Below are 15,805 nucleotides of genomic sequence, written 5' to 3'. Positions count from 1 at the left end.
TGTATGTGAAATTGATTAAAACATGAAAACAAATCATAAATGTTTTAGAATTTTGAACACTTTCTACAGTGCAGCATGAACACTAGTGTTAATTTACACACAGTAATAACATGTTCACCCACATTTTTATTTGCTGGTCTTTGCTGGCATCTTAAACGCAGAGTGTGTTTTTCTGTATGTATGAACGTTTGATTTCCATCTGTGTCAGGGCACAGACAGGGAGCACCCAAAAGAAACAACAGGGGAAGGGAACCCCGAAACGTAACTTGTTCCAGCAGACAAACCAGAATGGGGCAGGCAGCAGTGGTTCAATGCCTCATGAGGCTTCATCTCACCTTCACTAGTAATCAGTCTAACCATGCAGACAAATCCAAACATGTGCAAGCAAACAGGCAAAATCAATAAAACAAGCAGGGTATGTACTACATTAAGCAAAATCTGAGTATGAGAGTAGGAACAGGTCACTGGCGAGCTGGCAGAGGACTGAGCAGAATATAGATGCAGCGTGGCTGATGAGGAGATGAGCAGCAGGTGTCCTGAGCGGCACAGGTGATGTGGATGAGCTGATGACGGGCGTGGCAGGAGGGTGGAGCTATGAGAAGCAGGAAGCTCTGGCCGGGTTCTTTTTTTTTTCTTTTTTTTCTGTGATTACCAATTAATGAATCAAATTTTACCAATTTCCTTTTGAAAACAAACAAACAAACAAACAAACAATCTATAATTTAATTGCTAGTGGCATGGACCACCGGTCAACCTATTGTTTTAAATGCCTTCCCCATATATGAGCAAATAGTCATGTTGCTGTATCTCATTGATATGGCCTTTGCAGTACAGTGTTCACTCTATGCACTGTACATACATGATACTGTAGTACCAAGTTATTTATTTTCAAGTGTTCAGCTGCTGAAACAGAGATGCCTACAAAAACCAATGGCAAATTGAGACAACAATAATCTCTGTAAGAAGTGTTGAAAGACACGTTAAAATACTTAGGATATTTCTTTAATTAAACATTTTTGTTGATAAACTGTAAGCTAATAGTTATTTTAAATAAATCAACACTGAAGTCTTAAATGATATATTTTTTTTACTTGGAATATTACAGACAATGATGGTGTCAGACGCAAACAAGTTCTACCTAGGATTTCAGTTGGAGAGGCAGGCAGTGATAGCTCTGTGAAGTTTTGGATTGCAATACAAAGTCTATAGAAATAGTGTTTTCTTTTCTATCAACACATACTTTTTGAATAATTCAGACTATCAAGAAAAAAAAGTTTGCTAAATTTCACAAATTACAGTAACAAGTCAAACTGGATATGCAAAGTATAATCAGTTACATTAAAATAATCACCACTGGATTCATGCATGAGTGAAATATTGGTATAAACATTCTTCAAAAGGTGACATTGGTGATGTGTCATCAGTCCAGTGTTGGTTATTTGAATAAGAGACCTCAAGAAAGCGTAAACACACATCTTACATACTGCAAGTCTTGTTTTCTGAAAAAGCACATTTTTTCTGCCAGGTGAGCTTCCTGTTCTTGTTTTCCTGAACAAAAAGACACCACACAAATGTCCACAATTTTGTGCAAGTCTTTGTCCCCTAATTTTATTTGTTGGAGTGCAGCTAAACTCTGATTACACCAGTGCCATTTCACACTTTATATATAATTCAAAGATACATTAACTATTATGATAGTCAATGATCTGTCCTAACATTAACCAAACCAGAGTGGAGTTTAAACATGAGAAATGCCTTTGGCAGGACAATATAACTGTTGATTCATCACTTGGGTATCATCATTCATGCAATGATTTATATTGCCGGTGGAATCCTCATTCGCCATGAGTCCAACATACCAAGAGAGCACAAAAATAACAACAAACAAACAAACAAACAACAAATAGATCCCATTCACATTTCAATGGAATAGCAATCAGGGTCACTCAAGCATGGCAGTCTCCTAATGCCTGATCAAGACCTGTGAAGTAAACAGACAACAAATCATGTCGTTAACTGTATCCGAAGACTGTTTATAAAAAATGAAAAGGTATAAAACTACAGATATTAAGTTCATAATTACCTTGACCACATTAATTGCAAAATTATTTGTACAGATTGTAGAATAATGGAATAATTTCACAACAGAAACTGAAAGGTAGACCATGAACAGTGAATCTTTTCTGAAACTCCTTCAGAATATTTTTTTTACAATAGAATATAATTCATATACATTTCACTGCAATGCCAGTTGTACCATTTAAGATGTGTCAGATGTCAGGGTTTGGTTTTTCGCAAAGTTTATTTTGATCATCTGTGTTCCTGGTATTTCCGTTCGCTCATTCCTCTCTCTCTCTGCAGTGGGCGTGGCAGGTCGGTAGAGCGGCGCAGACACACCTGCTATCCATCTTCCCATCATCCAACTACTTAAATCATTTGCTCACCTGAGCAGAGATTATCCTGGTTGTCTCCCGTGCCTGCTTCGTATTGCGCTATTGTGTCCCGCTTTTTGATGCTGTTCCGTCCTCTGCCATTTTCAAGTTGTAGTTTATATTTTTTCCCTGTTCGCTGAGTATTTTGAGTTTTTTTGGACTACTGTATATGTATTCATATTTCTAGCCCGTTATTTAGAACTGTCTTTGGCTGTGATTTTTGGTTGTCTTACTGGACGTTCCAGCCCATCCCTCTTCAGTGCAAGTGTTCTTTTGTTGGAGCATTGTTAAAGACTTCCCTGTCTCTGTCCCTATGGGATGCAACAATCGATGGTATTTTCCTTCAAATTAAATTCATCCCATTTATATGTGATGATGATTATATCGTCAAACAGTTAAATAGTTATGCATTTAGACATTGACCGATTATATCGCACTGGGCAGAACATATCAATTAAATAAACAGTGTTACATAAACCCTTATATTAGTGTGTGTGTGAATTTATTATGCAATATTGAAGCTTCAAATATCAGACGTTGATAATGAAAAAGGCTCTTGGCATATGCTAACACAATTATTTAATTCATATCAGTATCTAGGTCTTAAAACCAGCTTTCATTAACTCTGGAAATGCATTGAATGATTCCCTTTATCACTGAAACCGAAGGAGACCGACTTAAGCACTTTAATGTGATGATACTCTTTTCATGTGAATGGTGCTTGATGTAATGTATTTTCAAGAAGACACTGCATAATAGTAATTCTTAGTGCAATGCTACATGACTATATGACTATTCAACAATACAAAAAAACACTTAGAGGAGTCTCAATGGTTGAAGATGTGGTGTTTTAAAATGAATATTTAGTGGAGAATGAGAACATCATTCATTATCAGATATCTAAATGAAATTATCCAAGTAATTCAAAACAACGTGAGAAATAGGCATATCCTCCTGAGACCCAGCCTGCTAGCATGTCCTCTGTAGTGGACATTTATCCATTACAGAGGACGCATGTCAGCGGGCTGGGTCTCAGGAGGATAATTCCACAATGATTAATAATAAATTGCCACCATCCAACCATAGATTTTCTTGCAGACGAGATGATTGCAGCGACTACAGCAACTCATCTGCCTTGCAGTAAAAGTTTGAAATGTATGAAATTACTTACTGTACTATCTTGCAATTGGTTGTGGTAACAAACCGTCCTGTGTAATGTATATTACACCTCACCACATTGTTGGTAAAATCTGATTCCAACACCAAGAATTTGGGATTAACCTGGAGCTAAAAGTTGAAACACATAAAGAACACAATTCATAATTATGATGGCATTCCAATAAATGGCTGAAGGGCCTGTACATACAATTAGATAAACAACACTGAAACCAATTGCTTTTCAAAAATGTATTTTACAGTCAATTGCTCTTGTTGTCATTCTCCTAAAATATGACTCTTAGCACGCGCACACACACCAGTGACAGGCTATGTGATAGAAGCCCTGGTATCTAATCAGGGGTGCCCAAACTGTTCCACAAAGAGCCGAGAGGCTGCAGGTTTTCCTTCCAGCCAGTTACTAAAGCCAGTGATTTTAATTAGCAACACCTCCTTCAATTTGACAGAAGGCGCTCATTAGTGAGATCAGCTGCTGGAGAGATGGTTGGAAAGGAAACCTGGAGTGTCTCGGCCCTTCCATGGAACCATCTTGCCATGTTTCATCTACTGTCACTTTACACTTACCTTTAATATGTAGTTGCCAGGCTGGATGTCTGTGATATCGATCCACTGGCAGTCAATATCAGCATTGTACGTATCATAGCAGCCTGGGCTTAGACCCTGATGAAGAAGAATGAACAGAGAGAAAGTTGCAAGACAAGAGTTCAAAGGAGTGGCAATTTGAAGTAAAAAACAAATCAATAAAATGCAACCAGGACTCCAATTAAGTTTGTGGGAGGTACGCGTCCAAACTTTATTATTTAATTTATTGGTTTACCTGAGTGTGATCAGTGCAGGCATAGCGTTTGAGGTGACCAAAGTCACAGGTGGTGTCCTCCAGACAGAAGCTTGCCTTATGTCCCTCTGCCACTTTACGGCCAGTGCTGACCTCCAATAAATCATAATGGCTGAACTCATCCATGCTGTGGTAGTGCCTGTCAGAAGAAGAACTTTTGTTAATCCATGTTCTCCAACCAGTATCTAAGCACAGGCTATTATCAGGATATTGGGTGGCAGATTCTGTTCCAATGAATCAAGTAATTTGTTGAAATGTAACTTATACAAAAAGATACGGACTGTCTGTTCAGACCTCTTGACCTCATCTGTTAATATTTTTGTAAGCGATATTGCACATTACACATCATTAAGTATCAAAGGACAATGGATACTCATAAATAGCAAGAATAAAGTATTACTACAACATCTTAATGATGTGTGAGTTTTGTTAATTAGCTTGCATCAGTCTGCTTGATCAGAGGTGATTGTATGTGATGGGTCTCCAAGTAAAATTTAAAAAATAAACAAAGGAATATTTAGGCTAATAGAGAATTTACGATGAAACATCTCCAAATTCTGTTCTAATCTGCCTCTTTCAGTCGTCTGCCATGAGACATTTTCAAGATATAAGTTTGAGCTGGCTTCCTCTGTAATCATACTGATCCGATTGAAAGCAGGAAGAGAGTGGCTTCCCTGATATGTTGCTGTCTGTGACAGGAACTGGAACCTGAGACATCATGCTGACATTCATTAAAACACATTTTGACTTTACAGACGGATAAATGAAGGTCTGCGAAGTGCATGCACATAAATGGCAAAACCCAGTAATCAGGATGATGTTTCCTTTTTTTTTTACAAGTGCATTGTGCAGACGGTTGTGCCACACATTAATAGAAACATATATACATAATATGATGACAATATAGGGGCGGCTCGGTGGCGCAGTGGTAGGCACTGTTGCCTCACAGCAAGATGGTCGCAGGTTTGTCTCCGGCTTGTGGCCATTCTGTGAGGAGTTTGCATGTTCTCCCCGTGCCTGCGTGGGTTCTCTCCGGGTTCTCCGGCTTCCTCCCACCACCAAAGACATGCAGCCTAGGCTGGTTGGTGACACTAAATTGCCCGTAGGTGTGAGTGTGTGTGTGGCTGGTTGTCTGTCTCTGTGTTGCCCTGCGATGAACTGGGGGCTTGTCCGGGGTGTCCCCTGCCTCTCGCCCATTGACTGCTGGGATTGGCTCCAGCTTGGCCCGTGACCCGATAACGGAATAAGCGGTTAGAAAATGAATGAATGAATGATGACAATATAATTTTCTATTATCTATCAAGCATTATTTTTGATGCAGTTATGCATCTGAGAAACATGAACATGTTTATTTGACATATTCTTGACATACTTTATACACACATTCTAGCACTTACTGAAAGTGTGTATGTCCATCATTAATCTTACATTGTGCCATGCTTAAGTTGTGTTGACTTTAGTTGTTGCAGCAGGCGAGGTAAGTACTACAGTCAATCAAACCCAGACTGTATAATAAATATTGCCCTTTTGCCTTACTTCATGGTCTGTGTTTCAACATAGCAGCAGCTTTTACTGGAACATTCATTAAAGATTGAATGATGACTTGGATGTAAAAGTGGGTACTTTTCACTGATGGAGAAAGTGATAGTCATTATTTCCATAAGTGAAATAATCAAACGTTAAACTGCTCTCAGGTAAAAAAACAAAAAACAAAAAAAAACCTGTGTTATTATCTATGACTGGACATTCTTGGTACAAACTACTCCTAAATCTCTTAATGTACATGACTGTGTATATAGACCTATTATACATTGGGCTGCATGCAGACACATGCATTTTGTCAATACTGTGTATTCAGAGTGCAAGCGGCAGATCCAGAAACCGTTTAGTTTGTACTGAAACTGACATTATAGCAGTGGCAGTCTGGAGATGATTATCTACCTTATGTGTGTGTGTGTGTGTGTGTGTGTGTGTGTGTAATAGAAAGAAATCGTGTTGGAAGCAGAGAAGAGGGTTATGACCATAAGGTGCTGGTTGTCGATGAAATGCCTACCTTCTTGGATCCACAGAACTAGAAATGTGAACTTTAGAAAATGAATTACTGGAGGGACACAGAGGATTTAACAATAATACCTTTGTAAAATTCAGAAAATATACAGAATCTGTAAAAGGTTCTAATCCTTCTTCATTGTTATAAGGCATTTTCCACAGACTGTTTCCCAGATCACAGAGTTGTAAAACACAGAAAACTATTTAGCAGGTGCTCGACATTTGTCCTCAACAAAGTGCAAGAAGATCATAAGAGAAGAACCTGCAAACAGCCATGACCTGTGACCGCACTGATGACGTAATTGAATAAACTCTTATCATGAGCTTGATGTAAATAAAGCAGTTTCAAAAGGAAAATTTTATCCAGATATCAAAACGTTCTACCCCCCTAATTTTTTTTTTTTTAATCAATTCCACTTATTTCCTCATATTACAATTCCAACAGTTCCACAGCTCAGGATCCTCTATCTAGAGAATGCCGCTCCCTATTTTAAAGCTCTTGTGTGAAAAAAATTGGGGTGAATGTAATGAAAAGCAAAACTTCAACACAGCCTTTTCAATAGAAATGTAGGGCAGGGAAATGTATTGTGGGAATCTGGGCTTCATCTTTTCTCCCTGGAAGAAACCTTTTTTTTCCCATTGCAAATACTTTGCCCCAGTATCCCATCCCATCATACTGTAATAGCAGTGGTGATATGGTGTCAGCGATTAACAAGAAAAAACATTCACTGATTTGTCCTTCTGATCATAGGGCCATTCAAATGTTTTATTTGGCTTCCAGCCTGCTGAGAACCAATGTGTAAAAGCAGACTGTTGTCAGACAGCAAACAATAGCAGCAATATCCTCACAGCCAGTCAACATTCCTGTAAGCTGAGGATAGAAAAGCAGAACCTGGCACTCGCCTTGATGGGTGGACTTGTTGAAATTGAGAGAACAGGAACATTCCTTCTTGTTGCAATAAGCCTGTGTGAGGGACTGTGTAGTTGTTACAGCGCATTATGACACCCACTCTGCTTTTTAGGAGCAGACCGGGTGTCATAATTCGGCTGTTGCTGAGCTGGTGTGGGCTTATTTCAGTGGAAGAACTTTACAACCTGAGATGCCACAATAAAGTTAGGTTTTCAAAATGCTATTACCAAGGTCTTGCAAGTTGTCACCAGACCAATGGAGATTAAATCCTAATTCTAAAAACAAGGTTCACAACTACGTCTAAAATGATAAATGATAAGCCCAACTCACAATTGTGGCAAGTGCTGCTGTTCTTTTGTTGCGTCAATTTAGTTTGAACCAAGGACATTCAAACCTCATGCAAGCAAATGTTCCGAAGCACATTTTCAAAGGGCATCACAACTAGGCTATTATTCTATTTCATACAGCAAATCCAATAAATTATAGATAACATTAAGACATTCATATATAAATTATTTTTTGACTTAAGCTAGACATTTGAAGCGTAAAACAAGTCTGCACATTTTACAATATTGAAAAAAGTTTGAAATGTCAATAAAGTTATTCTTATATTCCAGAATATGTGTGCAGTGTTCCCTCTTCAAAGGTGAAAAAGATCCATAGTTCATATTCATACAAATGTTTGCTGCCTACTTTCCTTGTTAAGACAGAAGAGCAAACAAGGCTGATTTGATCAAATATTTGTACACTAAGTACTTACTGATGGCAGCTGTGCCACTCCCAGGTATGGCGTGGCCTGTTGGGCATGAAGTCAGCAGTCCCCTTGTTCTTCACTCTCTGTGGGAATCTAAGCAGGACTCTTACATCGTAGTCGGTGGTCTCGGGGCCATAGGCGGTACTGAATGATGGACACATACATTAAGTGCAAATACAGTAAGGCTGCTCAAGCAGCTGCGAAATCTGTGTCGGCATGTCTGTTTCTCATAACCAAGACAAGGAATGAAAAAAGAGCAGGACTGGAAAGGCTCGGAGGAAAGAGCTTATCTACTAAAAAATTAATTCATCAGATTACAGTCATCCCTCCGAACACAGTTCTAATGCAGAGTGAGAGAACATTGTGTCAAACAATGTTTGTGTGGAAAAAAGAGCCACAACCTTGAATTGACTTGAATTGATAGCGGATGCTATCCACCAATACAGAGAATGAAACTAATGATCCCCAATGTTAATCAGGATTTAGATTTACTTCGGCTGTACTGGAAGGGGAGGGGGGGGCAACTTTTAACATTCTTTCTTTCAAATTTTGTTTGTATAGCTTAAAGAATTTTAATAATAATAATAATAATAATCATGCATTGGTTTTATATAGCGCTTTTCTAGATACTCAAAGATGCTTTACATTGTATGTGCATTATTCATTCACTCCATACTCGGTAAGATGACAGGCGCGAGGCTGCCAATCTGAGCCATCAGTTAATCTTTGAACTGTTTTGCTGGTGATGTATAAAACTTTAATAGTATTAAAACACTGATACTTTTACCCCAGAGAGCGAAGAGAGTTCAATCTGGAAATAACAATGTGCTTCAGCACGCACAGAGGGAGAGAGGAAGTTTCGTAATGAAGATCCACCATGTTTCCAATTACGTTCAAGAAAACATCAAGTATGCCTTCCAGACCAACAGGAAGATGTGTCATTAGTCCAAACTCTACATGTTATGCTTGTGTTTTTGCAAATAAATTACAAGTTTGTGAGGAGCAGCCGCAGGAAGTCAGAGGGCAGGTACAACAACACACCAACCAGTCAGAGGACTACATTAAGACAATTACCTTTTTTTCCCAAATTTACATATTCCCCAATTTTGGACTGTGATTACTCCTGAGCTAAAAAGCTACATTTTAGGATATTGCAATATTGCAAAGTCTTTTAAAATGTAATCTATTTCTGACCTGAAAAAAAAAAAGCAAACATGAAAATGAATACCATAACAATAGTTTTTGATATGGTAAGGCAAACTGAACAGACAAGACATTATAGACAGTTTAAAACTGGGTTCACCTTGACAGACATTTCTCTTCAGCAGCACAGCGGAGGGAATACATGTGGGCTCTCTGGATATAGGTGGAAGCTTGGACATAGTTGGGATCAGGAACAAGATCTGGCAAACCTGAAACAAACACACTGCTCAGGCTATACAGTATTGCCATTTACCCACTTTAAACAACAAGACCTCGCACCCTCACAGAACCCCCCCCAGTTTCTCTGAGTGTCCTACATGAGGTGACAATTAAGTATACTATTAAAGTCTAGTAAAAGCACACTATAAAAATAACCATAGCAGCAGAGACCAGTACAGGAAAAAGAGTGCAAAAACTAGGATCTGAAAATGCACAATAAATGCAGATGTGGGTAAAAACTCAAATTAAATATTAAATTAAAATTAGATCATTTATTAGGATTTCATCCTAACATGTTGCAGCATTTCCAGTGAACATCACAGAAACAGAAAAATGTTTAAAATGCCTGTCATCAGTTTCTTATTGTTTACTTGGTATTTATAGCAATGCTAATAGGGATATGATGGGCACAAATGTAGCAGCACAGCCCACAGTTGAAGACTGAGTCAGCCAGTGTCAGAGCCAGTGGCCACTCATTACTGTGCATTCCAGATTGCTATCATGATTTTGTCATGAGAGACTTGTGCTCCATGGGCCAGATGGGGGTGAGTTTGGGCTGAGAGAACATGGTTGCATTTGGGTCCTATACACAATCACACTAATGATAATATGGTAATCTTGAGATGACGAGTCGTATGTCTCTCGAGAATTAATCTAAACATGGAAATATTGTAGCTACAGTATCAGATTGCTTGTTGTGATGCAGACTGTGTCTTTCATGTTTTACATTCAATGAGATGAAGAGATGTAAGAAGACATAAACTGCACAGAGACAGCAAAAAACCTGACAAGACACAGGGGGAGAATGTGCATGCTAGGGTAAAACAACACTGATCTCATAGCAGTGTTGTTTTAAAATGGGCCACTGACCAAGTCTGTCAGAAAACCTGAAGAACAAGTAGGAAAGAAAGCAGGCCGGATTTGTCAGAGTGAATGTCTGTTCCCAATGACATTCAGGCCAGCAAAACCCTCTGGTGTAGCTTATCGCCCCTTTCTGTTTAGCTCCAAAAGGCTGGCCATGCTTTAATGTGAGCTTGTTCAAACAATTGAAAGTCAATCTCCTCTGACGTCAGCCTGGAAGCATTCAAGAATCATAAGATCGTGTACAATTCCTGCCGCTGTGAGCTTAAACCATGAATGCTTCATGAAATAATGCATTGATACTATTTCATTTTAGACCTACATAAAGTGCTATGGTGATGCTATATTCATGAAAACAGGAAGTTCCGATTTTATATTTGTTCGTCATGTAACACGCAGGTTAGTCCTTCCCTCCAGTTGCAACTTTAAATGAGGGATTTGCCTTTGCAGGTCTTGTGTAAATTTGACCTATAGGACAGGGGGGATGCTTCTTGTGCCAGACCAAATAAACACTATAAGACCAATGTGAATCACCAAGGTTTTCCAACAGCACTCTCAACCCTTTTTTTTTAATCTTCGACCCATGAAGGCTTTGTTTTCAGTCCCGTAATCTTTTGAAATGTGAAATTGGGCCTCTTTCAAGGGGATGAAGTGTTTTGAGAAGCCAAAGCTGATCATCTCTCGACAGCATGTGACAAAGCCACACATTGCACTCTAAGTGGGGCACAGGAAAGAAACTGAATTTTGCCCAGCATTATATACTACTTAATGCAGCTCTTGCTATATTCTCTCTATATTGACTGCAAATGAATGGCAAATTGAATCACCTGAAATGATATTACATTTTATAAAAAAAATAACAAGTATTTATTGATGACATATAGGATTACCCCCATTAACATTTCCTCATATGTTCTATGCTTGGTTATTAAATTATCGAATTCCATTGTAATCAAACAATTGATTTACAATTGCTTATGAAAAACAAAATAGTATTTTTCACAATGTGGACATTTGCACTAAACCCGTCGTTGTAGAGTTTCATTAATAGATATCAAGGTAAAGCTGATGAATGAAACAACTGCGGCTCCACAGAACCACCTCGCAGTGATGAATCAGAATCAGAATCAGAAGTAGTTTATTGCCATTGTCGGTGAGGCTTCACAGAATAGGATTTTTTCTCGGTGAAGTCGCGCTACATGTAACAGTAATGACTAAATACAAAAAACATACAAGTACAGACACATCACAAAACAGCGGCATCAGGAGTGGATACACTGATATGTATTAGCAGCATTAAAACTAGTGTAATCACGCGATGCAAACAGAACAGTGCAAGTTATCAGTTATGAATGTTCAAGAGAAAGAATTAATGATTGTTCATGTCTCATAGCCGAGGGGAAGAAGCTGTTCTTGTGGCGGGAGGTTCTGGTCCGGATTGACCGTAGCCTCCTGCCTGAGGGGAGAGGGTCAAAGAATCTGTGTCCAGGGTGAGAAGGGTCGGCTGTAATCCGACCTGCACGCCTCCGAGTCCTGGAGACATACAGGTCCTGGAGCGATGGCAGCTTGCAGCCGATCGCCTTCTCCGCAGCACGTACAATGCGCTGCAGTCTGATGTTATATTTATCCACCTGTAAGGGTCTAATTAGGATTCTGACTTTACTCCTTTACTATGATTCATTATTTACAAAAACCACTGAAACTTTCCATTTGTCCAAAACTCACTGGCAGACATCTGTAACTACATTTGTTGTTTCTCGGTGGGTGCATTTAATCCATCAGACAGAACATGTCAACAAGAAGACTTTATGTCAACGCCCTTCACTGAACAGTGATAATCCACATAGAAGGCTAGAAGGAAATACGTCATTGATGTTCGTTTTGTATAATGATGAGGACTTTTACCGTCTCTAAAATGTTCATGTCTGATATTAGCTTGCAACACCTCAGTGTCACGGATGCTTCTGTTGAAAATCATATGCTTTATATTAAGTTGCATGAAATATAATTTAGCTTTTATGATTAAGCAGTCTTTTCCACACCAGGAAAATATCCAAAATTTGCATGTTGCATGTCCCGCGGACCAGTAAAGGACTAAGCGGTCCAGATGATGAATGCAATCCAAGCTGTTTCCCTGATTGCAGTGCGGCCGCAGCTCAAATGAGACACACCTGATCCTCATCCCACATCAACCCAGAGCCTTTAAATACTCTGCTCTATCTCAGGCCATGTACACACACAGCCGGGTTTTTGTAAAACCGGATATCCTTCCCCCTCCGTTTAGAGAAATAAAGCATGGCAAACCATTCGGCGGCAGCAGTATCCAATCAGAATGCTCTGTCTCTCGTCTTCACTTTCGCAAAGCATGAAACATGGTGCCGAGCTTGCTTGTCTGGACCGATAAGGTATTCAAGTTCATATTGCGCACTTGAATATGAAATAAACATTTCACAAAGTTATCAAAATACAGCCACAGCTGAATTCTGTGTCAATAAAGCAGTCTAATAAAGAACTTTAAGCAGCTCCCAATGTTTGAATGTTAATGAATACTTATTGCTATGGTATCTGCACACACTTTTGCAATTTTGTGGTGCATTGGCTTTAGATCGCTGAATGGACAATGGCTGTAGGCCGTAAAGCCCTCTAGAGACGGCTACGCAGTAAGACAGATCTGTGAGTAAAACAAATGGTAAATGGGCAATATCAAGATGCTGGGAATGATGGCAGTTTTTAATCATTGCTCTGTTCAGACCAGACGCAGCATCTGGCAGTCAGAGCATAAAAATAACTCAACATGTTGCTTGAATTAGTACATTTCCCTCAAAAGTAACAAAAAGCAAAAAAAGAAAGAAAACCAGCAACTCGACAACATTCTAAATCATCTTGATGCACATTTTACAGTCCTCAGTCCTTCCTCTGAACTAAACACTTCTTTGATTTCATGTATGTGAGGCAATAGACGCCATGTGTTACAGGGACTTTCCATGTTCTCCCTTCCTCCTTCCCCCTCACATAGTGCAGTAAAGTGCTGTATCCCCCCACCCTTGTTTCCTCTCGCTTGTCCTCAAGGCAGGGAGGCAGCCATGAACACCCCTGTCACCAGCCCAGTGAGATCACCATAATCATTATAAAACTACACACACACACACACACACCTTGAGTACCATAGAACCCGCCACACAGAGAACAAAAAGGTTCTTGTATGCACTCTCGGTACCTTGGCAGGGATTGCTCAAACCCTGTTTTCATTAAGAGCCCAAGTGATAAAGACAAGTCTGTGAACATTGTGTACAGACTATAGTGGAAAAAGGGTTGAATTTTGAGCATCTGTTTCATTTGGATTGCTTCAGATATCTTAAAAACATGAAAATATCATATGGGAAAAACATAATTGTGTATTTGAGAAGGTGGTGAGTTCTTTCCGCTACTGGATTTTGCATTAAATTATTATGCTGAGCAGCAACAGAATTTGTTTTTGTTTTCTGCCTCAGAGGGAGAAATATCTTGGCTGAATGGCCACAAGTGAACTAGTTCGATGTTTTCTCTCAAAAAAGTTAAATATATTACTTCCACCCATGCGTCACAGCTTCACCTGCAGCAATTAAAATGTGCTTAAATGAAATGGGAAATTAGCCAAACAAATGTTTCATTTGAAAAAGTCAACCGAAAGGTTTACTCTACCTCTCTGTTGTGGTTGGTACACGCTCCCAACACTCGTGCCAGGGTTATCAAGGGCAGAATTTGGAGAGCGTCTGCCTGGAGGAATCGGCTGTAGGAAAGGAGGCTGGGGTCTTCCAAAAGGTGGAAACTGTTCATATTGAGGGCTCCTGACTGGAGGTTGACCAGCTGGGCCTGTCCTGTCCGCTATCATGGGGCCGGCTTGGTTAGCATCATGGACGGCAGGTGTGGAATCTTCATTAAAGATACTATGGGTGTACCTGTGGTCTAGGCCATCTGTAAATGGTGGCTGAGCAGAACGTGCAGGCACCGCAGGATTGGGCCCATAGCCATAAGGCTGGTAGTAACGATAGCCATCCTCAGTGTAGTCAGAGGGTGCACCTGGGAGCACTGGGGCCACTCCACCTCCGTACCCTCCTCCTGCATACCCCCGTCCAACACCATATCCTCCACCAACGACAGGCTGAAAAGGTGGTTCATAGCTCATCACTGGGCCTTCAACAAAACTAGAGTCCCAAGGTAGGGGTTGGAATGCTGGCTGCTGAGGAAGTGGATACTGTGACTGGGATGGCATATTATATGGAGATGAGGGAAAGGATGATGATGATGATGAAGAACCTGTGGATTGTCTGAAGTGCGTGCCGGAGGATCCTTGGAACGGGTTCACACCTGTACTGCCTGTGCTATGCCTCCAGTTGTCAGGCACCTGCCCAAAACCAAAAGGATGCCTTGCCTGTCCACGGACAGTGTCAGAAGATCCTCTTGATGGAGCCTGTCGGCGGACGTTTCCTCCATGAGGTCTACGTGGAGAGCGTGGACTAGCATCTGCAACAACCACCCTGGGACCTCTGCCCTGGGTCCCCACCCCAACAGGCACATATTCAGCTCCACTGTTAAGCAAACTAAACATCTGTCCATTGTTCTCCCATTGAATAACCTGCCTCCAAGGGGTGGCAGAGTTATCCTGCTCCTGGGTTTGACTTTGGCTCTGCCTCTGAGACTGTGTGCTAACCTGAGCCTGTCCAAAACTGAACAGAATGAATACCAAACATGCCACAACTATAGGCAACATACTGGCTCCGAGGGCACCACAGCTCACCATGCAGGAAAAACTCTTCCAGTCCACCAGAAGCTGAAGCTCAAACCACCCAAAGCTCTGTCAGTAAAACTTGTGTATCCTCTGGCAGGAGAAGATTTGGTGCGGTTGTTGAGATGCAGGTTTGAAATGTAAACCTTTAGTCGAATGCATCTGCAGGTATTCCCTCTCAGCAGCAGAGAGTGAATGTGCCTTCAGGAGTTGTCACCCAGAACAATGTTGGTTTAAAAGAGCCACAGAAGTACCATCTGTTAGTGCTATGAGAATATATCCTGACTGTGTCTGCTTTCTGACTCACCTGTCAGTAGACTGATCATTGCTGTCTGTCTTTTGGAAAGAAGTGCATGTTCACTGAGCGACTGCAAACTTCTATTTGCCTGATTGCTTAGAATGGGCTGTGAAGAAAATCTCAAACTTTTTTTAAGGAGAGGTCCCACATGGCCCTAGTGCTAGTGAGGTTTCCTGGCCTGCATTAGCTGGGGCTCCGTGAGGCGTCCAGAATCAACATTACCATGTGCAAAGGCATTCAGACATGCAACACATCTCACTTTTAACGGCCTGAATCCGTTTTGCATCTTATACAAGCATTGAC

The 15,805-nt window shown here is 40.4% G+C and overlaps 1 protein-coding gene across 1 annotated transcript; it reads right to left on the bottom strand.

The window, feature by feature from the left end:
- Positions 1-1,109: 1,109 nt before the first annotated feature.
- LOC137914706 (lysyl oxidase homolog 1-like) lies at positions 1,110-15,189 on the bottom strand. The gene is made up of 7 exons (XM_068758204.1): positions 14,121-15,189; positions 9,460-9,568; positions 8,163-8,300; positions 4,426-4,582; positions 4,173-4,268; positions 3,604-3,719; positions 1,110-1,981 (listed from the first exon to the last, which is right to left on the bottom strand). The coding sequence occupies exons 1-7, from the start codon at positions 15,187-15,189 to the stop codon at positions 1,975-1,977; spliced, it is 1,692 nt and encodes a 563-aa protein (XP_068614305.1). The 3' UTR covers positions 1,110-1,974.
- Positions 15,190-15,805: the final 616 nt, after the last annotated feature.

The sequence above is a fragment of the Brachionichthys hirsutus genome, unplaced genomic scaffold (genome assembly GCF_040956055.1).
Source record: "Brachionichthys hirsutus isolate HB-005 unplaced genomic scaffold, CSIRO-AGI_Bhir_v1 contig_190, whole genome shotgun sequence".
NCBI classification, from domain to species: domain Eukaryota; kingdom Metazoa; phylum Chordata; class Actinopteri; order Lophiiformes; family Brachionichthyidae; genus Brachionichthys; species Brachionichthys hirsutus.
This window is presented reverse-complemented; position numbering and strand designations above follow the sequence as displayed.